This window comes from Copadichromis virginalis, linkage group LG18, assembly GCF_057382275.1.
Source record: "Copadichromis virginalis isolate Kocher_CV1m ecotype Utaka linkage group LG18, C_Virginalis_male_GT1.1, whole genome shotgun sequence".
NCBI lineage: Eukaryota > Metazoa > Chordata > Actinopteri > Cichliformes > Cichlidae > Copadichromis > Copadichromis virginalis.
The window spans coordinates 12,242,195-12,266,963 of record NC_140635.1 but is presented as its reverse complement, the minus strand read 5'-3'; the positions used below and the strand labels follow the sequence as shown (position 1 = coordinate 12,266,963).

The following is a 24,769-nucleotide window of genomic DNA, read 5'->3' as shown; positions in this document are numbered from 1 at the left end:
AAAGTGAAAAGCATTTGGTAACCATGCTGCCCTTCCATGTGAAATTTGTGAAGTTGTTTACCACTTGAGAGTCCTCCACACTCTGTAAGTGCTACTTGAAGGAAAGCAATGTATTATCAGGTGGTGCCCTAGGATCACAGCATGTTGCCCTGCATTTTGGCAACATTATTGAGAGACCATCTCACACAGAGAGACCATTTCCAGCCCACACTAGGAAGGCAGATAACCAAACCTTAAACAACTGCTCATCTGCAGTCTGAGCGGTATTTGAGGTCTTGGTGGAAATTTATTTTCCCCATATTTGTTTGTTTTGTGTTGAGGTATTCACAGACTTGTATTGAATCAGGTCAAGTTCCAGCAACACTACACATTTGAAACCATTTCTACATGTGTTATCCTAAACTAACAAATGTACTCTACTAATCAGTTTGCTTAAGTTGCTGAATAAGGCTCGTGCTCTTTTTGATTAGGCCGACTTCTTGGCAAATTCTTAATTTTTTAAATGTGTGCTTTTTTTTTTTTAAATTTTCAGATATTTTGGTCATTTTTTAATGTATTTTTTTTAAATACAGAATTGTGCAAAAGTCTTATTTCTTTGTGTTTTACTAGGAAAAGGAGAGATAAGTGCTATGACTTACTGAAATGGCAAATATGTCTCAAGATGACCCCACAAATAAATGCTACTATAATGTTGAGGTCTGGATTCTGTTTCAGTGTGTGCTTTTTAGGGAAACTCTCGGTGACTACGTTCTGAGATGACTAATTGAAGAAAAAAAATTAGACTAATCCACTAGTCTTAAACTAAAAACACTCAGTGAGTAAAATTTGAGGACCATTTAATGGAAAATGTCAAAAACTAGTGACAAAAGCATCATAAATGAATCATGCTGCTTAAATCAACACCGTGCATTATGAACACGTTTTGATCCAAGCAATGAAGATGAAGAACATGAAAAATCTCATTCTAACAGTGTTATCAAAAAGATGAGGCCTAGATGAGCAGAGTTATGTTTCTCTACAACAGGCAGATGGCTGCATAATGTTTAGAACACAATAATTTACCAGCATTGGGCATCAATTAAAATGTAAAATAGATTAACCAACTAGTAAGTCTGTTACTGACTAGTGACAACAGCGATGATTAGTCTGCTAATGTACTAGTCACTCACATCCCCAGTGCTTTTCTATGCAGGTGTGCTTTTGTGCTTTTACTGCATTGGCGGTGTGTTTTGATTCATTGTCATGCTGAAAATGAAGCCACTGTTAATTTAATGCTTTGTAAGTATGGTGGATCTAAATCTGATGGTACTTTTCTCCATTAGTAATCTTCCATTCATTTTAATTTCCATTTTTATTGGCTGTAATGCAGTCCCCAAACCGTGCCAGAGTGTCTACCGTGTTTTACAATGTATACACTCACTGCTGTATCTCTGTCCTGAGTTTCTCCATACATATTCATGACGATTTGAACCAATATTTTTATCATGCCATAGGATCTGTAGCCACCAATTCGCAGTCAAGTCCTTATGTGATGTGGCATATCTCAGCCCTTGGTGAACATCAGATTAAGCGAAAGGTCCTGTGTCAGGATTTCACTGAAATGATTTTCCCCAGTTTCTTTAGGGACCTAACTTTCTGATATTGTTCATCTACTTTAGATACTTCTGCTTTTGTCAAATTGTTTAAGGACACACTGTACATCATGCCAAGATATGCCTTCAGCTAATAGTCCTTTGGGAATCACTTTGTTTGTGGCAAACTGCTATTTTATGCCTTCCAAACTCTGTTATCGTTGTCATTTTTCATAGAATTAACTAAAGAAATTATGTAAAATGAAAGCTTTTGGCAGGCTGGTAGTAACAAAGTGCCAAAAGATAAAATTTAAAATTGGGTTGTTGTGTTATGTGTAGACACAACAGCAGTTCATCCATTGAACTAGGTCTATTTTATATGCTTTAATCATTCATAGGCCAGTGTTAAGTGGCTTAACAATCAGTCCTGTGGTACTGGACTGATTGTTAAGCCACTGGACTGGACTGTAAAAGAGTGGGGGGAAAAAGTCTATAAAACAAGAGCCCCAATATACAAGAAGGTGTGGATCATTGGAAAGAACGACAAAGAAATTGCACGTGGGTCAGGACTTTTGCACAGTACTGTATATATATATATATTTTTTTTCTTTGAAGCACTTTGCAGCTTTGTTAGAAAAGTGCTCTATAAATTAAGTTTATTAGTCAAGTAATTGTTTTACAGCCACTTGAAGCTGATTGAGCCAGTGTAAGGCCTGCATGTGGCATGTTCTTTCCACGAAGTACTTATTATGCAGTGGAGATAATTTCATACTAGTTGCCATGGTAGAAAAGCGATCTGTCCTATGTGTATCATCTCCACCCTATGCCCTCCGCTGGCTCTCGGGCGCTTTAAAAATGGCAGTACATGATGTCCATGCTGGGTCCAAACACCTGCTCAGACTCCGGCTTCTGCCAACTCCACATCTCCATCTATAAGTTGTCTCCATCTGCGCTCTGATGCCACGTGGGAGTAGTCTCATCTGTTTGTTTTTACTTTGCCATTCTGTTGCACCGAGTGCTATTAAACACAAGGGAATCTGCGTTAATCAGGGATCATCCTTCGCTTAAACACTCATTTATAATAGTGGAGAGCAGGGAGGAGCTGCGCAATTATGTTCACCCTCGCCGAGGTTGGTTATTTGCATTTTGCCTCGTGGTTAATTTGTAAAAGACCAGATCTGTTTTGACGCTAATAAGAATGATGGCAGTCTGGAAACAGTATAATCACTTTATTTTTTTCAAGTGTAGTAATTTATCTCCGTGATGTGATACTGGTACAGAAATCTATGTGGATTCAAATTATGTTCACAATTCCTTGATTAATACCATTTTTACCATATTTATTTTAACAAAACTTTATTTTATCGGGTTGTGTGTTTTGAACACAATGATATAAGTATTTGTTTTTTGGAAATATAAATACAAGTAAACAGAATATATATAGACAATAAACTATAACACCCACAATACAACATCAGTTTAATAGTGTCACACAGTGGACAAAGAGGTGTTTTAAACATGAGGACAAAAAGAAGAATGGGATCGCTGTGCCAGCAAAACAGTTAAATAAATTCCAAATATTTAAAGCATCTGATGTGTAAGACATCCACCAGAGGTCTTCTAAATTTGTACATCAGTACTCAGTAAGTTTGAAGCCAACCTGCAAACATGAGCATTAGAATCTATACGAAGTATTCAAGCAATGATCTTTCAGCACTTTCTCTACATACTGCATTACTAGCTGCTGAAGATTCACCAAACCCTCTGCAAAGTCTTTGCTTACTTGCTACCTCCCATTTGGTCACAACTCGTATCACGTTTTAAAACAACAACTGGGTTCTGTTTAAAAACTACAGACAGCAGCAGAGGAGGCTGTGTTCTTCATATACTGCAGCACCGCTGATTACAGTACATGCATTGACAAAGCTGGTTTAAGTCTTTATAGGGGACTCACCACAACACTTATTTAGAGCTAAAGCGTCATTGGAGGGTATTAAAAGAAATTTGGGACTTTTAAGTTTTTCGTTTTTGTTACAAATCAGGGTCATTGAAGTTACCATATCTGTTACCATAAAGTTAGATGCCATGTCACTTTTTGTGTTGCAACCTTCGCAGATTCTCCAACCTCATGGAGAGGGGAGGGGGGCCAGTTAGGATGTCTCACTAAATATGGTTTCTTACCCAGTAATGGATTAACATACTTGAGGCATACTTTTGGACCATAGATGTTAAGAGAACTGTTGTGACAAAGACAATGGTACGATGGGATGCATGCAAATCCACATCAGAACAAGAGCAGGTGCTGGATTGAAAGCATGTAAATGGGAAAGAAAAAAGAAGAAATCTAGTGCTTACACACTGTGGGGCTTCAGGTATAAGCTCTTGGTGTCACACACAAAAGTTCATTATGGCTGAATTTGTATTCTGCTAATAAAAAGACAGTGTTAGGGCAATGTACAGTGAACAAATTATTCCAAATAGGATGACTTAAATAATGAAAGAACTTTTTGATCCTTTTTGAAGAATACTACTGCTATATTGACCTTGAAAAGTCTGTGAATCACACAAACTCTGAAAAATAAATGGATGTTACGCAGTTGGTTTCTGTAGGTTCCGCTCACAAAAAAGTACAACTTTCCTGTCACCGTCATCCCTTTAAAACCTTACAAAGTAATGAATAATGGTATGACTGATTTAGGTTAATGTTATTCCCTTTTCTACCATTGTTCAACTGTCAAAAAAAAGGCTTTGAAAAGTGCAATCTACACTGTATAAAACGGCCCCTTTTTTTATCCAATGTATACTTAATATGTCAAGAAACCATTTATTTTGATAGACAAGAAGATTTGATGACCTGACCTGGGGATAGTTGGACTCAGGACCAGTTATATAAAGTAATTGCAAGCATTTACTACTTCTTAGAAGATGTATTGGTTTTGTAGAAATCTGTCTGGCTCTAAGAAATTCTGAGGTTAAAATTCAGCAGTGCTACAAAATAAGATTCACTAATATTCCAATGTGAAGCACTGGGTGGTCAAAGCTTTGGTGGCAATAAGTGGTCCACTAAATGTAGGGTTGGTAGCTTAATACCCATCCCTTCCATGTGCCAAAGGGTAGACACTGAACAAACTGAAGGACCTTTTGTGGCAGCGTTCATGACATTAGTCTTCGGTATGTATGTGAAGGAATGTGTGTGTGGGGGAAAAACAGTGCATTTCTCTATGGGCACATTGAAGATTTATATAAATTGTGACAATTTACTGTTTACCTTAGCTTAAAGAAGTGTTACAGCCTTGGATCTTCACTTAAACTGCATATTCAAAAAATAAGAGTCAGAGCAGAAAGGCTTCTGAATAGCTTTTATAAAAGCTTAAGGACACACAGAATAGGTGACATGACTTGGTTTCTCTCTCTCTGCCGTGAAAAAGTATTTTCCCAATCCCTAATTTCTTCTACTTTCTTCTTCTACTTTTTTTTTGCATATTTGTCACATTTAAATATCTCAGATAATCAAACTTATTAACCCCAGTAACTATAAAATTCATTGTTTTTAAAAAACAATTGCCCCCTTAACTACTCAAATGCTGCCTCCTCAACCCGCCCACTGTTCAGTTAATATTTTACAGTAACGTATTTATTTATTCAAGCTATGAAAAACAGGACACACTAGATTCGGTGCAAGCATTTTATTCATTGTGATGTACCAACATTTTGAGCCATTCATTGCCGCTGTGTAACCCAAGTGTGCTTGAACTTTAGAAAATTGCCTAAATTACTCTTTCAGGATCTTCTTGTAAGGAGTAGAATTCATGGTTCCATAAAGTAACGGCAGGTCGTCCAGGTCCCGAAGCAGCAAACCAACCCCAGACCATCACACTACCACCACCATCTTCGAGTGTTGATATGTACTTTTATGAAGTGCCATGTTGGTTTCATGCCAGGTGTAATGCGATGCAAACCCTCCAAAAGTTCAGCTTGTCTCGTTAGTCTACAGAATATTTTCTGAAAAGTCTTCATGATCATCAAGACATTTTTTTTTTATTGTTTGGGTTGTTTTTTTTTGGGTTTTTTTTTTTGGTTTTTTTTGTTTTTTTACAAATGTGGGGCGACCCTTTGTGTTTCTTTTGGTCAGCAGTGATTTCCCCCAGGACCCCTCTGTTTTTGTTAAGGCTTTTTATTGTTGAATTGTGAACACTGACCTTAACTAATACAAGTGAGGCCGGCAGTTCTTTTGATGTTTTTTGGGGGTTCTTTTGTGACCTCGTGGATGGATTGTTGATTACTCTTCAAATAATTTTGGTAGGCCGGCCACTCACTGGGAAGGTTCACCACAGTTCCAAGTTTTCTTGATTTTCTTTTTTATTCTTTTTCTTTTCCTAGATAATAGCTCTCACTGTGGTTCACTGGAGTCCCAGGGCCTTTGTAATGGCTGTGTAACTCTTTCCAGACTCATAGTTAATGATAGATAGTTAGTCCAGACCGATAGATTCATTTCTCTTCTGTTCTTGAGTTTCTTTAGATCGTGACATGATCTGTTGCTTTTTGAGATTTTAGTCTACTTGACTTTGTCACTCAGGTTCTATTTAACTATTGATTCAACAGATCTGGCCATAACCAGGCCTCGGTGTGGCTAATGAAATTGAACTCAGCTTTCCAAAACTGTGATTAATCACACTTATCTATGATTTACCATGGGGGCAATTACCCTTTCACACAGGTCCAAGATAGTTTGGAAATAAAATAAATAAAACCATCATTGAAAAACTGCATTTTGTATTGACAAAGGTTATCTCTGAATAACATAGAATTTTGATAAATATACAGAAAACTAAGAAATCAGGATTATATTTTTTTCACAGCACCATCTATTTAAACGCCTTACGTTAAGATAAAGGTTAATATAAATTCAACTGAATGAACAAACCCTTCTCAGAAAAATGTTTGTAGTTTTCCAAATTAGAGGATATTATTGCTGTAGAGCTAAGCATGTTGACTTCATCGTTTTTTGTCATTTGCAGTCACACTTAACTGAATCGGTATACTATATTCTGCCTCGCCAATTCTTGTCTAACCAAACATTTTGTCAACAAAGGGAGAGTGATGATCTGTCAGATGTAACTGCTATTTTTCCCGTCAGAAGCTTTATGCATGTCTACAGGGCAATTTTCCTCGGTGAGATCTATCCCTTCATGATGGTTGCTTTTTAGCTAAGGTTGAGATTAAGCAGATTTGTCTCTCGCAGCCCGAAAGGAAAGGAAAGGAATTGTTTGCCAGGCGTGTGTCTAATTAACACTATTGTTGCCTTGAGCCATGAATAGAAAGTCACTTCACCTTACTATCTCAGATAACACTGGTCCAGTTTGTCACCCACAATAGCGGCCAGTCATGTGACCTATAGGGTTTATATATTGCCTATTGCAAGGCGAATGAAAAGCCTTAGTTTGAGGCCCATTGAATTTGTGTCCTTTTGTCAGTCAGAGAAAACAGGGTAGATTGAGTTTGGGGTGTGCAGGAAGGTTATAGGAGGACCACAATAAAAGTCTTTTTATCACAGGCAGTTGGAAGTAGAATGGTGAATTGTGCTCTATTGGTGCTGCAAAAGGTAAATTGTGTTCCTCTCAAGGACACATCTTCAAACAACTGCTGTGGGAAAGGAACGAGTGTGCGAAAGATTTGCATTTATAGCCAGTTCATTATTATTATTCTTATTGTTACCATTTCCCTCACCTTCATCACTCCATCCATCTATTCTCGACAGGGAAGAATTGAAAGTCCTGAGAACAGATGTGTATAAATGATACTGTGGTGATATCCACATAAATCCGGTCTCTTTCTAGTCCAGAGCTGCTTCTTCAGCTCCTCGTAAACAATTATCTTCGAGGTTGTTAGTAACCTCTACTCTTGAGCCTCAGGAGGATGATAAATAGCGGTAGTTTAGTCAGGCTCGGCAGGAAGATTTTACGTTTTTTTTTTTTTTTTTCTCTGCGGTTTTTAAATTTGAACTGAAATGCTTCTCGAGGTCTTTAAATGTTTCTATTCTCCCTGATTAATTATTCATGATCTATCTGCTGTAATTTTTGTCACAGATTTTCTCCATCCTTTTGCTGAATTATAGATGTCCCATTCCCCTTCCTAGGCATCCAACAAGCACTCACTCAGTCTGGTTGTATAACTCTAACTCAAGAACATTTCTGCGTCTACTCCTCAACTAAAGGACATGAATGTCAGAAGGGTTGCGATTTATTCCCTCTATTCCCCCACCTAGATAGCTAGATCTTGGATCTCATATCTCCTAAGTGGGTGGCTCAGAAAACACAGCAACCATTTCACAAAGTCAAGCGCTTCACTTTGATTTACACTGTGGGTAACACCCTGAGTTGAATACGACACATGTGGGTTTTTAGCGACAAATGACAGTGGCACAAGGGCCATCTGGGTAGTACTGAAGTTGAAGAATCACCTTGGTAACCTCCCACTGCTCCTGTAGAGATTGCGTCCCCATTGGTAAATGAGGGCTTGTGTTCTTCCCATTTGTAAGCCCTATCCGCAGCCATTTTCCGAGGAACCTGAACACAAAAGACAAAGTCTGCTCTGACAGGAGAGATGGGTGTGTGGGCATGTATGTGTTAAGACGGATGAGGGAAGAGGGGGTCATTCTGCCTGTCACCCTGACCCCAATCACTGCACAGCATATTGGTGGAAACAAAATGAAAGATTGATTTAACCAGTTCCTCCTCAGCTGCCTCTGCTCGTTCCATCATCTGGCTGCCCATTTGTTTTCATCCGGTTTGTAGACTTGCACTTTATTTCACCTCATGACGCACACTTGCCAGGTTTGTTCTTTTAATTTACAGTCAATGTATAATAACTGCAGGCTTCATTTGAGCTTTTTGGGGGGTTTTAAACTACTGCACTGACCAAATGTTACAACACATGATGGTAGTAAATAACCTGTATTGATTCCATGGAAATACACTTTTTTTTTTTTTTTCTTCCATTCATAAGATTTCTCTTGTCTGTTGATTTTGTGTATATAAAAATTGGCCTTTTTTGTTGTTATCATTGTTTGATTATTATTATTATTATTATTATTATTATTATTATTATTATTATTATTATTATTATAATATAAAAGCATTTTCACAGACTTAGTCGCTGACTGCTTATTGGCTAAAGGTTTGCAAGTATGGTATACTTATGTTTTAAGCATAATTCTATAGTGTGAACTGGTATTATATTAAAATAGTGTTTATGAATTAAACTACATTAACAATAGTTGCATTGGCTTTTAATGTACTATGTTGTTTTTTCCCCCCTGATATAAACCAGAACTGAGACTTGTATATCAATGCATGAACCTAAATGCGGCTTCAGAGGATTTTTATATCTGGAACAATTAAATGATATTCATCCCCACCCTCTGGCTTCCAGTCAGGTCGTGTAGAATATTGTATCTGTTAAGTGTAGTAATAAACAGCTTTCCATTGTGTCAGACGACATATCTTCAGCATGTCAGCATAATCCAAAAACTGAATATTTAGTTTGACATTTCCACACAAAATCAGTATTTCTTAGTTTTCTCTTTTCAAGCCGTTGAGCTTATTGGCATTTTGAGGCCAGCATACAGTAGCGTGGTTGTTTACAAAAACAGGAAAGGACTAGATATGCCTTGACAGTCATGAATCTTGTCGTACATCATCTGTGTTGGTAGAGAATGTCTTACTTTCACCGTCCCCTTCTCTTTAGTTCTGTGAAAAGGAAAGCATTCGCCCATTCATCTCCACCCCTACAGCTTCAGGGGGTTCATCAGACAAGGTGGCAGCCTGGCCTGGTCCGGCGCCCGGGCTCATTCGGTGGTTTCAATTTGATCCAGAGCACTGTAGGCCCCTCCGCCCCTCACACTCGCCCATCATGGCAGTCTCATTTATCACTGGGCCTATAAAGAAGGACTTGATAGAGTGAGGAGCGACCACCACCATTCAATAAATCCTTGTGATTATCCACGCCTCCAAGGTGTCTGAGCTGTGTGTGTGTGTGTGTGTGTGTGTGTGTGTGTGTGTGTCCTGAGCATGTAAGCATTTGTCTCTGACTAATGCTTGTATTGGATCACAAGATGTCCATGTACAGTGCCTTTTAAAGTGCCATTAGTTATAATATGTGTACACACGTCAGTTCTGAGGCCTAATTTTACTTGTTGCATTTGATGGCAACAAAGACCTTGACATTTCCACCCCTTCTCTGTCTTAGCTTGCTTTCTCCAGTCCCCTCACCCACCTATCTACCCACACACCGACTCCCTCCATCTCTTCCCACACGCATGCACATACACACACAGAGTCAAACAGTCGTTCTGTTCCTCCAGAGGATTGCATAGAGAAGCACTCTAGGAGGGTGATGGAGCTTTGATTGCTGGTTATCAAAAGCTATCATTACTGCTTGCTTCTGTCGGATATGAAAATGATTTCCTCAATGGTCATAGTGCTATCAGTGAGATGTAATAGAAAGAGGCAAACAAATGTGCTTGTTTCCCAGCCCACCCAGCTCAAACACAACAGAAAGAATAACAAATCAAAATAGAGAGAGATAAGTGACGGCAATACCAGGCCTGACTGCCTAGAACGGAACACGGGATTTAATCTTACCGTCATCAAGTTGTTTTGGTACCGTCTCCAACAGCTGTACTTTCTTGTGACAAGCTCCGGTTGACATGCTCCGCGAAGGAATCAGACCATCTACGGGCCATCCTGTGAAAGTCAAAGCACTCCCCTCCTCTTCCTCAGCCTGATGAGACGGTGAACAGGCAAGTGAGCCACATTGACTTGCTGGGGGTTTCTAATCACTGGGGAAACAGGCTTTTCTCCCCCCCCCCCCCCCCCCCCCCTTCTGGGTCTGTTTGCTGAGCAGGTAGATGGAAGTCTAAGCCAGCATCAGGCTTTTCTTCTCTTAATCGATGTGGATCTGATAAAGATCCCGGCTTTCCGAATGGCTCGTATGCTGCGAAGCCTGAGGAAAATCTGATAAGTAAATCGCTCTTCTGTACATATAGCCAGAAAGATGCTGAGAAACCAGACGTGTGCTGCTGTGCACGCATATGGAAACTCTTTTACACTCATAAGATGGTAAGCACACAAGAGTACACACATGGTCCCCTTTATACAGCCACACACGCCCGCACACACACATTCATCTAGTAGTAAAGTGGCTGTGCTCCAGACATGCCCAATTTGTTTCCTTTCATCCAGGACTAATGTCTTGCTCTTCCCAGGGGCTAAGTGCACCATTTGAAGCCCCCTCTAGGACAGCCAGTTGCAACATGCGGTTATTTGTTGTTGTTGTTGTTGTTGTTGTTGTTATAATTTTTTTTTTAAAATTTAATGTTTGGCAAAATCATGTTATCGCATGAGCTGCAGTAGCATGTACGCAGGGCCCAATCAAATTAGCAAGATGCAATAATGTGCTGATAATTTCTAAAAACATTATTTAAATGTCAGACTGTAATGACAAAAAATCACTAATAGTTCTATGTAAATGTCAAGTTCAAATTATTCAATTACATCGGTGAGTGTGGGGCAGGTGATAATTTGTCCACCGCTTGGAATACCAATCTGGCTCTCACTGGAGCTCATTCTGAGTGCCCTGGCATAAGATAGACCTCAGTAATTTCCTGCTCCAAGGGATGCTTTCATAGCCATTATTATAACTCTATTCCACTAGAAATATCTGCCATACTGGAGAGATATTGGAGTCATATTTTTAGTACTTTCACCCCAATGTCGCCCTGAGACTGTGATAGCTTGAGAGCATTGTGGGGAGGAAAAAAATGGTATGGATTTTCAGAGCTAGCCCTATTATTCCTTGTTGTTGTTTCTGTTTGTGCTCTTGATACTGAGCCTCTTACTGTTCAGTCAATAAAACTAAACTTGCAGCCACAGTAAACTGGGGTAATAGGCTCATCTCATCAGTTGTCATTCACGGGCCTGTGGGCCCATTTGAGAATGGCTGCATGGTCTTCATCTATTCATGAAGGGACTTATAAAGGATATCAGCCATTCAGCCTGACCTGTTCATTTCAGATTAAGTGAGGGAGGAGGATGCACAGCGTTTTTTTTCCTTTTCCTCTTTCTTCAAAGTCATCCATGACCGGGCTCTAAAACGGATAAGGCACCTTGTTGTTCATGCAAGCAATGAAGTCATTCTGAATCATGGGTTACAAGTTCTGCCACAGATCCTCTCGTTTTACTGCCTCCCTCAGACAGCTGGCATTTGCACTACAGGGAGCCAGTGGGGCAACAAACAATTAGCCTTTTCTCTACAAAACACCAGGCAGAGGCTATAGAATAATTATAAAAGCTGCTTCCAAACGGCCGATGTTCTTTTGTGTATCTTTCCTGCGACTTGTATTCTTTTTATTTTTGGGTGTACGTCTAATAATCCTACCCCCAGTAAAACAAATAGACACAAATTAATGTCCCTTCTTCGTGGGGCTACGGCTGTTTCTCAGCACAGTTATATTTTCCACAAGTGCTTCCCATCCTGGCAGCTCTCCATTGGCCCGAATTAGGGTGCAGTGGACATTATCTATGATGTTCCACAAAGATGGGAGTGTGACATTCTCCTTGAACGCTCCAGAAATGAGACTAACTCTCAGTCGCTTGTGCGCGTCTGTTTGAGATTCACACTTTGGTGCATTTGTAACTCTGAGAGCATCTGGTTTAATTTGATTTCTGTGCCTGGCCACCCTGCAATTCTCTGTGCTTTTAGTGTAACCGTTGCCTACAGAGTGCGGCCAACAGATAGTTCCGCAAATAAAGGGGTTTAAACTTCTATTTTCTGGATGGCTCTCCCAACACTGCAATCGAGTGAAGAAGCCTATTTCTCATTGCCAGTTGCTCCCAGTTTTTCCTTAGAATCTTTTTTTTTTTTTTTTTTTTTTTGTTTTTGTTTTGTCTGTCTGTTTGTTTGTTTGTTTTTGGAGGGTGTGATTACATTTTCTTAAGTATCACACCACTTTTTATATTATTACTGCATTTTAGTGGCAGAGTAAGACATTCGCTACAGAGTAAAATTCAGGCTAAGAAATGATAAAACACAAGTAAACCAACACCAGATAGCTCTATATTCTCTCAACTGCTTGTTAAGTCACGATTAAAGCTGTTGGATACGTGTGCTGAATGAGGAATTTTAGTGGAATGTTTACTTTTATTTGAACTATAGTAGCAAATCCGTCTTGAATATATCATAGATGCCATTTTTTCCCTTTTGGAAGGAGATTATGCCTTTTTGTGAGGCATCACATTTGTAGCCTTTTGTATTTCATGTACTATATACTGCACATTGACATCCCTTTCCCAATCTGCCTTCAACTGCTCTTCCTCTGTCTCCTTCAGGCTCTTCTAATGCTATTTCATCCTGTCTGTAAAAGTGCAGGAGAAATCACATCCGTTGTTTCTCCTCGTGAAATCGGCAGGCGTTCGATCTTTCATTCATCAAGGAGCCCTTTTTCCACTTGTACAGGCCCGAGTTTTCACATGTCATGACCTAATTTTTTTGAAACCGTTCATTTCTACCTTGTAGATTTTCTATAGCACTACTCAAACTCCTGCAAGATCATTTGAAAGGATTCTCGATAAACCTTGAACATTTTATCGCAGTAGTAATACGCTGGATAGCGGAAGATAACAAAAAGAAACGTCTGTGATCATAATGCCAACAGTGTTTGTTGGTTTCTTGCTTGTTTGTTCTGTCTTTCATACAATCTGTAAAAATGAACACCGTGCTCTAGCCTGAGTCCAGTCTCCCTTCACACATCTCTAGAATGTTAAACATGGCTGCCGTGGCCGCCTCTGAATTGCTGGACTGTGTCTCCTGGGGAACGGGGAAATTGAGCTCTGGCTCTTCCTAATAGGTGGTAAAGTGTTAAGTTCCAGAGAAATGGACTGCGAATTTAACCTGGAATGGAAATTGATCCCATTACCTTGTGCTTGGGCTGCTTTCCTCCCGTAGGAAAGGAGGGAGAGAGGGAGTGCAAGAGGGGAAAATAGGTGGGGAAAGGAGAAAGAGAGAGAAGGAAGGAGAGAGAAAATGGATAAAGTGGAAGAGAAAAGGCAAGGAGACAGTGTATGTGATTAGAGGTGATAGGATAGCGGTGGGGGTTGTGTCCTGCCTGGATTGACAGGTTGGCTGACTCTGTATCAGTGTGGTGCTAATAGCTGACCGCCACTGGGCGAGATGGAAAATAGAGTAGAAAAGGCGGAGGACAAGGCAGAAGAAGCAGAGGAATGGCACGCTCTGAAGGGATGATACACCACCTGCTGAGGGTTTCCAGTGACAGACCTGTGGTGTCTTGGTGCCTTTAGTTGCTGTGAGCCCAAGTTAGCAACGGTAATGGGATTTGGCAATGCTCAGTATCAGTCTGTGCCTTTGAAATTTTAAAATATTTTCTGGAAATATGAACTATAAACAGAAAAAAGTAGTATTTTAATATGAATGAAAGTGTTATGAAAAATCGACTACTGGATTTTTTTTATTTTTTTATTTATTTTTTTGGCCCAAAGGAAAAGGAGCTTTCTCTAACCCACGTAAACCTCAGTAATTTTGATTTTATTGCATCTGGCCTGAAACACCTGGCATTTAATATGACCCAATTGATTATCTTTATGTAAGTTCACACTTCCTTCTCTTTCGATTTCGCCAGAGCCTATGCACGGCCCACGGAGGCTGGAAGTGGTGGACATCCAGTCCAAACAGGTTACAGTGCGCTGGGAACCTCTGGGCTATAACGTGACCCGCTGCCACAGCTATAACCTTACCGTCCAGTACCGGTACAGAGTAGCCGGCAAGGAGGAGACGCGTGAGGAAGTGTGTTATGACACTCAGAGTCGCGATCCTCAGCACACTATCCACAATCTCTCTCCATTCACCAACCTCAGCGTCAAGCTAGTGCTGCGCAACCCGGAGGGTGTCAAGGAGAGCACAGAGCTGGAGGTTCAGACCGATGAGGATGGTAAGTAACATCAATAGTCCATTTTTTTTCTTAGCTCAACTAGAAAGCCTTACAGGGCAGGAAAAAATAGTTTTACTTTTAGATGATATTTGCATTCTAAAACTCACTGAAACCCAGACATTGCAGACATTTCTGTGTTTGTCAATGTCTATTCCAAAATGAAAGTTGTGGAAATTATGCCGACATCAGTTCAAGATACTTCAACATCATCTAGACATATTTAATTTACTTTTTAACTTCAGAGAGACAAATATTTTCTATTAATGCTTAATAATTTATAATAAAACGAAATGCAGTTTCAACATTCTCAACAGTGGAGGAAAAAAATAACCGTGCACCTCAATTCTGACTCATACTTGTGAGTTCAAGCTTCCCCATTTCTTATCCTACTGAGCTAAACACCAGTTCCATCACTGGATTTGTGATACTGACATTGGGGGTAGAGACGTGGCATTTGTTACAGTCCGATGTGTTAAATTCACTATGCAACAAATGAGACAAAATTTAGTTGCTCATAGGCCACAACAAAGAATGGAGACATGCCAGCGACTGAACAGGGATTACCAGGGGTTTATTATAATAATCATGATTTGTGTAAGTCCATGTCAGTGGTGTAAAGTGGTGCATGTAACAGTAACTCAAAAGAAGAGATGAAGCAAGGCCTCAGAAGGTGGGGTTTAAATAGCCCTGCAGAACACTGGCCAGTTTTTCTGTCATCAAATCACATCACAGAGAGACCACAAAGCACACAGGAAACCTCACACTGGGGTCACCTTGGGTCATAACAGTGTGTATAAATGTAAATAGCTTAAAAGTCTTATTTTCTTAAGAAATAGGCTCTAAGATTAGTAGGCTGTGTATGTGGAGATGTTGTGTCGCCACCTGTTCACAGACATGTACTATATTAGATGTCATTGTTTCAAAAAAAACAACCCCCCCAAAGACTTGCATTTAATTTCTTCTTTCAATAATCTGATCTTTACTTCTCAAAATGATGGATCTGACTGAATTTACTACTGGATTCTACTGTAGAAAATTCAGTCAGTGTATATGTATGTATATGGCACGCTAACACACTTTCTCTTAACATTTAATAAAAGAAAATGTGTCTTCAACAGCTGAACAACTTGCTTTTGTTATTACAGTTTTGATGTTTCAATCTTTAGGATGTGTAGGTTCTCATCCGATTCACAGCCACAAACAAAGTCTGGGATATTCCAAATATTTTTCAGGAGAGCACAGAAGTCAGACAGTAAGCCTCTGTGTCGGATAGTTGTTTCACCTCCTTGAAAGATGAAAGATCTTCTCTGTTACCTCAGCAGACACAGGAAATGAACTCTACAGAAGTCTCAAGGAACCCCGGCCGCCAGATAACAGGCTCAGCTGTAGAAAAGAGTCATGTCTGGCTCAGATATCTCTGGTTGGAAACTTGAAAGTGGCAACTGTTTCTCAGTATCTGACCGATATGTGTTTCTGTATGTGTATCTGTGTGCTTAGGGTCCCATGGGAGAAAGTGTACAGGCAGGGTGTAGCTCTAGTTGTGTTCAAGATAAATCTTTAAACCAAAAAAAAAGTACATCTCCACATCAGTCTCTTTCGCTTAAAGAATGAAAGCAATTCACATGAGGGGTTAAAGGACTAGATCTCTTTGGCAGTATCTCAGTACAAGTAAACATTGCAGAAAGATTAAGATTCCTGCTGTTCCTGTGGGTTTACAACTTCATCTTTTCTATCCATTTCTATCTGTAAGAAAGTGTTCAGGTTTGCTGTAAAACATGTATAACAGTGTCTTGAGTAACACTGACTTCAAATAATCTTGCAAATTCCAGTTTAAAAAATTGCATTTGACGTTGGCTTTCTCACATTTTTAGCGTGCATCCTTGAAAAGCCTTTTTTGGTATGCACATTAGTTTAAGGTGCTTTGCTTAGTAAATCATAGTGGAAAGGGCTACAGCTGCTTTCATCAACTTTTATTGGCAATAATTTAACTTAAGAAAGGTGAAAAGTGTCAAATATGTGGCAAGAAAATCCTTCTGAGAAAACTTTTTAGAAACTTGTTTCAGTCCTTGAAGATTTCAACTCAGTTTTTGGAAAGCAGTCAATCAATTTCAGTATTTTAAAAAAATAAATTAAAAAACAGGTCAGTTAAAAGCTAATCCGTAGAATAAGGTAAAAAACAATTAAAAGGATAATTGAAAAACAAAACTAAAGTAAACTACTGCTTAATTCGGTAGTTATTACCACATGTACGCATTTCCCACAGTGCCTGGGGCGGTTCCTCTGGAGTCCATTCAGGGCAGTGCCTACGAGGAGAAGATCATCCTGAAGTGGAGAGAACCGGCGCAGACTTACGGGATCATCACTCAGTATGAGGTACTAACACAGTCGCTAGCAACGTGCTTAAGAAACTATCCACGCTTTCGAACAGTAAACAGACTCCTTCGATTTAGCTCATGGCTTTTTGCCTTTTGCCTTGAACACATTTAATTATTATTATTATTATTATTATTATTATTATTATTACTATTGTTATTATTATTAGACCACACCTAATGTAGGTTTATGCCAAGGACGCCTTAAATGAACAATATTGCTATTTACCTGAATCATTTTTAAAATTGATTTAGGCAAATTATTTAATGTAAATGTATTTTAATGGAAAAACCTAACTGTTCTCCATGAATTTTCAAATTTACTGTTTCACACAAAAGTGGAAAAACCAGTAAAGCACATTATAAATTTTTGATTAAGATGCCAAATTGTTGTTTTCAGTTGCATTTCAATTGTTTACTTGCTTACCTGAACAGACAATTTTGTTTCAGTGGTAGAACATTACGCTCGATTAATTTCTGAAGTCCAGTGTGCCGGCTCAAACACGGCTGTAAAAACACGGAGTCAGTTAGTAATGGTGTAATTTTTAGTTTTAGGATTCATAATATTTATTCTCTTGTTTTTATGACGGGTGGTCTAATAAATTTGTTAAGCACTGCAAAGTTTAATGTTTTCAAATCATGCGAATTAACTCCAGCCCTACTGATACAATGGGGAAGAAAATAATGTATTCATTGGATTAACATAATTATAAAGTGAGCAAACTGGGCTGACAGCAAAATTCAGCAGGTTGGTTATTGGTTTAGTTATAATATTAGTGTTCACTGATGTTCTCTTTGTTAAGCTTTTGCCCCGAGGATGGATTTTTATAACTTTGATTATCCCTTGTCCTTTGCCTGAGCAAAAGATATTAGTTTAAAATTTTTGTTGTCCAATTGGCTGCCTAGTTTTACGAATTAGTGCTAATGATGATTCGTGGCAGCCTCGAGTATAGAGTGCTTTGTGTTTTGCACCAGTCGGGTACTGGTAAATGTCAAATATCAGTAAGTCAGCGTTGTTATTGTGAGTGTCTTATTCTGATGATGTTAGCACTGATGTGCTTTGGTTCAGCCTCACAAAGCTGCTATTTACGCATTAAACTATTAGTCTTTTTATGCTCTTAATTAATACAGAATCATCACAATTGGCTCTTTCAGTACCTACTTAATGTGAACTTATGCCTCGGTAATCTACTTGATGTTTCAGGTCTGTGTTTTGAGGTCATTAAAGTGCAATCATCTTGACTATGCACTGCAGTAAAACAGGTTATAATTAGATCAACCATATTAGCTCTTAGTTATAGCCTACTTGTGGAGCAGGTTAAACCCAAAGCACTATGGAAGATTTACTTTGTTCAGAGTTTTCATAATAATCTTGCTTTAAACAGGCTTTTTTAAATGTAGCGCAGTCCAAATGTGGTCAACTGTACATCTAAACTGCAAGCTTCTATCATCTTCTGTTCTTTAACACATGAATGACCTCTAAAGAATTTTAGATTCATGAACAACCCACATGCATCACAAATCAGCTCTGAGTTGTTGTTGACATTAGACTCCACCGAGCTCCTGTATGCGCTGTTCAGGAGCTTCATAGTCTTGAATAATAGTCTCCAGACACACTCACACTATATGTACGCATTGATCTTAACCAGCTTAAGGTGGAAGTAATCATCCAGCCTTTCCCACAGATTGATCTTTCTCTGTTGATTTTCCTTCCTGTCCTCGCTTGCACACACTTGGTATTTTGACTAGGTTATCGAGCATCGACAGAAACGTTCCTCACTCACGGAAAGCCGATTGAATAATCCAAATAGAGTTGCTGCATATGTTGCTCCATTTATTGCCATACAATAAGACGACTGAAATGTAAAATACATTTCCCCTCAACAGCACAGGGACATCTGAATCAAAGCGGGGAGATCTAAAGTGAGAAGCATAACAAGACCTTGTTTATTCAAGTGTGTTTAGTGGAGTGTTATGTCTCGCACACGGCTGCATGGCACTAAGAGATGTCAGCTGAGAGCAGGAAAACAATGTCCATAGAAATGGTGGGTTTCCAGTACACTTAATTGCCTTTAGAGCATCATGTTTTAGTTGTTTATCTTTTTAAAAATTTCATAATACAGGTAAAAGCATTTAGAGCCAATAGCACGGCTGCAACGCCACTTTGTCAGGTTCTCATTTATATTGAGGCGAATGCATTTCAGTTTATGAACCCACTCCATCAATTACATGCTGCAGCTATTATTTCTGTCTTTAAAGCCTTAACAGCATTGTAATGTGCCTAGTAAAAGGAAAGCAATAAGTCACTGACATCCTGCCATTTCCAGGTTTTAATATACATTAAAGCATTATAGATTTTCTAACCTCACCTTGAATCACTTTTATCAGCTTTTATTTTAGAAGAAAAATGGAATTTAATGTAATTTTCGACATAGATCACCAAATCTTGGGGCTTTTAACTTGGTATTGGTCGTGAAATATTGTAGAGAGCAGCCACATGATGTAGTTTGAGCAAAGTACTTGGTGACAGTGGGGAGGAAAACCTCCCATTTAATAGTTAGAAAGCTGCAGTAGAGCCGCATGACCATCTGACTCAACTAAATGTCAGATAGTCATGGTCCTCTCTCCTCTTATTCAACTTGTTAAAATAAGAGGAGAGATGAAGGGGGAAAAACGTTAAGCACTGAAAAACAGACTTTATGCACTGATCAGGTTGGGGAGTAACCACAGATTAGAAACACGGTGCTGATGAGGCAGAAATGTGTGCAGAACGGAGAAATGGAGGAAGCAGAAAGGAAGAGGTACAAACTGTGGGGGAGAGAGAAGACACAAAGTTAATGACATGCAATAGTGGCAATATAAATGCAAGGAGAGTGACAGAGAGGAAAGGTGCTCGGTGTAAAGGGAAGTCCCACTGCAACTTAGGCCTATACCAGCATAACCAAGTGATGGTTCAGGGTTACTTGGGCTGGTCCTGACTATGAGCTTATCAAATTCATCGGTGTCGAAAGAAGAAGAAAAAAATTAAGCCCCAATTTAAAAACGAGGGAGTGTCTGCCTCCTAAACCTCAACTGAGAAGAGCTCCATAAATAAAGACTCTGCCTCCCATTTTACTACAGGAAACACTAGAAACCACAAATGCATCTGTACTCTGAGAGCCAAGTACTTTAATGGTATTTGTGGCATTTAAAATAAAAAAATTTTTTAAGGATTCAGTATTTTAAAACTCGCATGGAGAAATGGAGAAAGGAAATCCAGTAAACAAAATGGCACGGGTCCACACTGGAAAATTGCAAAAGGAGAAACCAGCGATGATGAAGAGAAACACAGGACACATGAGATCGCCTGAAAATCCCACAGGCTAACCATACATTTGAGGGCTTTACTACAAAGCAGCATTCAGATCTTAGCCGGGCAGCTTTTCTAGGTCGACTTTAACCTGGATTTCACATTTTTTCAGAGGTGATTTTAATTCACTGAGGTACATCGCCATAGTAACAAACTCTAGACCTACGTTCAAGATTAGAGAGAACAGGATGTTAAAAAGAACAGTCTACAAAGAATATAGATACGTATAAATGAATTGATGTTTTGTTGGGTGATAAAAGAACAATTTCTGTTGATCTGTAAGGTTCTTTGGCAAATGTTTCACTCTGCTGTCTGCAGACCTGTCCGTGTTTGTGACTGGCCCTATGCAACCAATGTGACCACTAACATGGGAACACTCATAGCTACATTTGAAAACCCGGCGTTGACTTGACTGAGTTGATGTATGTGACCACTGATGTTTGGCTAAGTGAAGCCAGATAAGAAAAAGGATGGATATGTTGAGCTTGCTTCATAGTACTGTGCCCTCGGTGAAGAAGGATCATAACGTGCAGATGAAAATTAGATAAGAGGGTAGGAAGAGGACAAAAACGCAAAAAGCTACATGAGATAATCTTCAAAATCAGTCAGAAATTTTGGAATTAGAAATAATGACACAATAATGACACAGGTGGTGGTAGCAAAACAAGAAATGGAAGGAAAAAGAAACGAAAAAAGGATCATAACAAAGACTATGATAGCACTGTTCTGTTAAGATGTAAAGAGGCTTGATCGTTTAGGGCCCCATAAGTGAGGAGTAGGATTTAAATGTATTACATTCTCTGGCCTTCCCAAAGATCCAGTGTAGGGTTTAATATTCACATCACTTCATTTAAAAAGGGATGACAGACAAGTAAAACCTAGAAAGCCGCCGACTCGCTCCAGGTGTCGCCCCTCATCCCACATCCCAGTCTGGTTTTAGAAAAGTAACCCTGAATCTATTCTGCCTGTGTTCTCCAGAAGTTGCTTCTTATAAGTCAAGACCTTGCTTTGATTTGACATTATCAAAGAACTCAAAGTGAAATATATCTAACAAGGCTTGATATCAAAGAGACTTCAGCCCCATTCCTTTTTTGACCAGTGCTCCATGAATGCTATTTTATTGACAGCTTTTCTGACAGACATGAGCCAACATTTACTGAAAGATATACAGCAGATTTTCTTTTAATTTAAATTCAGCGGCCAATCGTGGCAACACGAACTATTACAAAAATACACTGCATTGTACTAAAGTGTTTTTATAATGTATATTTGACTTATTGTCAATTAAAACTCAACTGATTTTTAAGTGTTTTTTCACAAACAAAATTAAACGAATAGAATTTATGTTCCATTGTTATTTTTGCTTTTTTTCAGAGGTGCTATAGGCATGTCTGTTTATGTCTTTATACGGTCATTTACCTCTGTCAGACACATCTAAACCAGTGTGGTCTGAAAACCGGGATATATATGGTCAAATGGGCCAGTTAATCTTCTTGGATAAGTTCTATTATTTGTTTTCCGTGAGTTATGTTATGGTTTTAAAAGCCTGCCCATATGCCCAGTGTTGACAAGTCATTCCAAATTCCTCTCCTGTAAAGTTATGATATAGGATTTGGCATCACAAGCTCATTTTGGAGACAAAGACTAAATGAGAAAGCCTAGAAGCATTTCAAAACTTGATGGACACAAATTATGCAGCACTCCAAACTCCCTTTGTGTTCCTTAATTGGAATTATAATGGAGGTTTTCCTTTACGAGCAGAGGCATTTTCTTAAAGTGGAACTTTACAGTTATTCAAAATGGATATTAGCAAAAACACTCACCTTAATGCTTCCCTCCAGAGCTCCCTGCTTTCATTAATGGAGAAAGAATACATTAAGTATATTTTCTCTCTCCTTGAAACCACAAGCTTGCATCAGCTTTGCCTTAAAAATATGTACCTATGCTTTTACAGACAATACTAACCCATATAATGAGACAGCGTGTCTCCACAGACCTTTTGTACTTCCCTAATTTTGGAAATAAGCATAAAACCTTGTTGACAAGTCAGAAGCTCATGCACAAAGCAAGACCTTTCAAAAAATTGCTTGAAGCACTGGCTTTAGAATTAAATCCAAATTCCACAGAGCTTTTTTGCATTACATGTGCAAATCATTTCGTCTGTTTCACTGGTGGAAGGCAGCATCCATTTGTATTTGGTGAAATGATTGCATTATTTACTGTATGTGTATTCCTAAATAGGGTGGTAACTCAGGGTCACGCAAGTGAGGAAACGCAGCATGAGACTTTTAAAAAATGCTTCTTGGCATTTTAGACTTGCAGAAGGGAAAAAGACTGGAAAAGTATGATAACACACACACCGCGACTGGGATGCAAAACCGCAAAATGGTAAGGACGTGTACATGATTTAGCTTGGTGAGTCGCTTAAATGCCTAAAACGCAAAATGCGTTTGTGGTATGAATACCAATCTTATTCATGATAAACAGTGCTGAATGCGGAGTACCAGAGGCCACGGTGAGAATGTAAATTTTCTTCCTTCCTAGATTTCCTACAAAGCGGTGAGCTCCTTTGACCCTGAACTGGACCTCTCCAACCAGAGTGGGAAGGTTGTGAAGCTGGGTAACGAGACCACCCACATGTTCACAGGCCTTTACCCGGGATCTACGTATTCCTTCACCCTGCGCGCTAGCACAGCCAAGGGCTATGGCCCCCCTGTCATCACCCAGTTCACCACCAAGATTTCAGGTCAGTGGGGTCAACAGCAAGACCTGTTACAGTGTGGACGATGCCAAACGAGCAGTGTACTGCTTATTGCTTCTAGAGGTCTTATGTCAAAATGTGTGAAAGCAAAATGTTATTTCCTTTCACTCAAACAAACTTGGATTGTTGTGTACTTTGCATGTACTCTTATATTTTGTAGTTCTTTTTTTGTTCTAATTTTTGAAAACTGATGCTTTTTTAATGTTTCATTTTGCAAATTGCCCAATTTAATAATTTATTTTCAAAAGCAAGCAAAATGCTGACAATTGCAAAAGCAGCATCTGATATAATGTAAATGTATATAAGCCAAGCTGATATAAAAACAGTCCCTACAGACATTAATGGTTGACTGTTTAAAATTACCGTTGTATGATATTGAAATAAAATGTTGCAAACATATTAAAACAGTTAAAAATGTAACACAACCTCATATACAGTATAATTGCTGTTATGCATGAAGGTACCGCGTGTATGAGGTTGTGTCATTCAGTGTGTCACAGGGTCAACTTCGTGCTCGTTGGTTTATTGCCAGGCTCGTGAAAGAAATGGATGCCTTTTAGTCAGGAGATTGATGGGAAACTGAGGTGCTAATCTACAGTGGGGCAAAAAAGTATTTAGTCAGCCACCGATTGTGCAAGTTCCCCCACTTAAAATGATGACAGAGGTCAGTAATTTGCACCAGAGGTACACTTCAACTGTGAGAGACAGAATGTGAAAAAAAAATCCATGAATTCACATGGTAGGATTTGTAAAGAATTTATTCGTAAATTAGGGTGGAAAATAAGTATTTGGTCACCTCAAACAAGGAAAATCTCTGGCTCTCACAGACCTGTAACGTCTTCTGTAAGAAGCTTTTCTGTCCCCCACTCGTTACCTGTATGAATGGCACCTGTTTGAACTCATCATCTGTATAAAAGACACCTGTCCACAGCCTCAAACAGTCAGACTCCAAACTCCGCCATGGCCAAGACCAAAGAGCTTTCGAAGGACACCAGGAAAAGTATTGTAGACCTGCACCAGACTGGGAAGAGTGAATCTACAATAGGCAAGCAGCTTGGTGTGAAAAAAATCAACTGTGGGAGCAATCATCAGAAAATGGAAGACATACAAGACCACTGATAATCTCCCTCGATCTGGGGCTCCACGCAACATCTCATCCCGTGGGGTCAAAATGATCATGAGAACGGTGAGCAAAGATCCCAGAACCACACGGGGGGACCTGGTGAATGACCTGCAGAGAGCTGGGACCAAAGTAACAAAGGTCACCATCAGTAACACACTACAACGGCAGGGAATCAAATCCCGCAGTGCCAGACGTGTTCCGCTGCTGAAGCCAGTGCATGTCCAGGCCCGTCTGAAGTTTGCCAGAGAGCACATGGATGATACAGCAGAGGATTGGGAGAATGTCATGTGGTCAGATGAAACCAAAGTAGAACTTTTTGGTATAAACTCAACTCGTCGTGTTTGGAGGAAGAAGAATACTGAGTTGCATCCCAAGAACACCATACCTACTGTGAAGCATGGGGGTGGAAACATCATGCTATGGGGCTGTTTTTCTGCCAAGGGGACAGGACGACTGATCCGTGTTAAGGACAGAATGAATGGGGCCATGTATCGTGAGATTTTGAGCCAAAACCTCCTTCCATCAGTGAGAACTTTGAAGATGAAACGAGGCTGGGTCTTCCAACATGACAATGATCCAAAACACACCGC

At 39.4% G+C, this 24,769-nt stretch overlaps 1 protein-coding gene across 4 annotated transcripts in view; it reads left to right on the top strand.

Moving 5' to 3' along the window:
- LOC146687387 (receptor-type tyrosine-protein phosphatase mu) overlaps positions 1-24,769 on the top strand; it is a 169,030-nt gene that overhangs the window by 75,693 nt on the left and 68,568 nt on the right. For all 4 annotated transcript variants that reach the window (XM_085438069.1, XM_085438067.1, XM_085438068.1 and 1 more), the window contains exons 8-10: positions 14,266-14,574; positions 16,838-16,947; positions 22,840-23,041. In XM_085438069.1, coding sequence (XP_085294195.1) covers positions 14,266-14,574; positions 16,838-16,947; positions 22,840-23,041 — 621 coding nt within the window. The remainder of the gene's footprint in view (positions 1-14,265; positions 14,575-16,837; positions 16,948-22,839; positions 23,042-24,769) is intronic.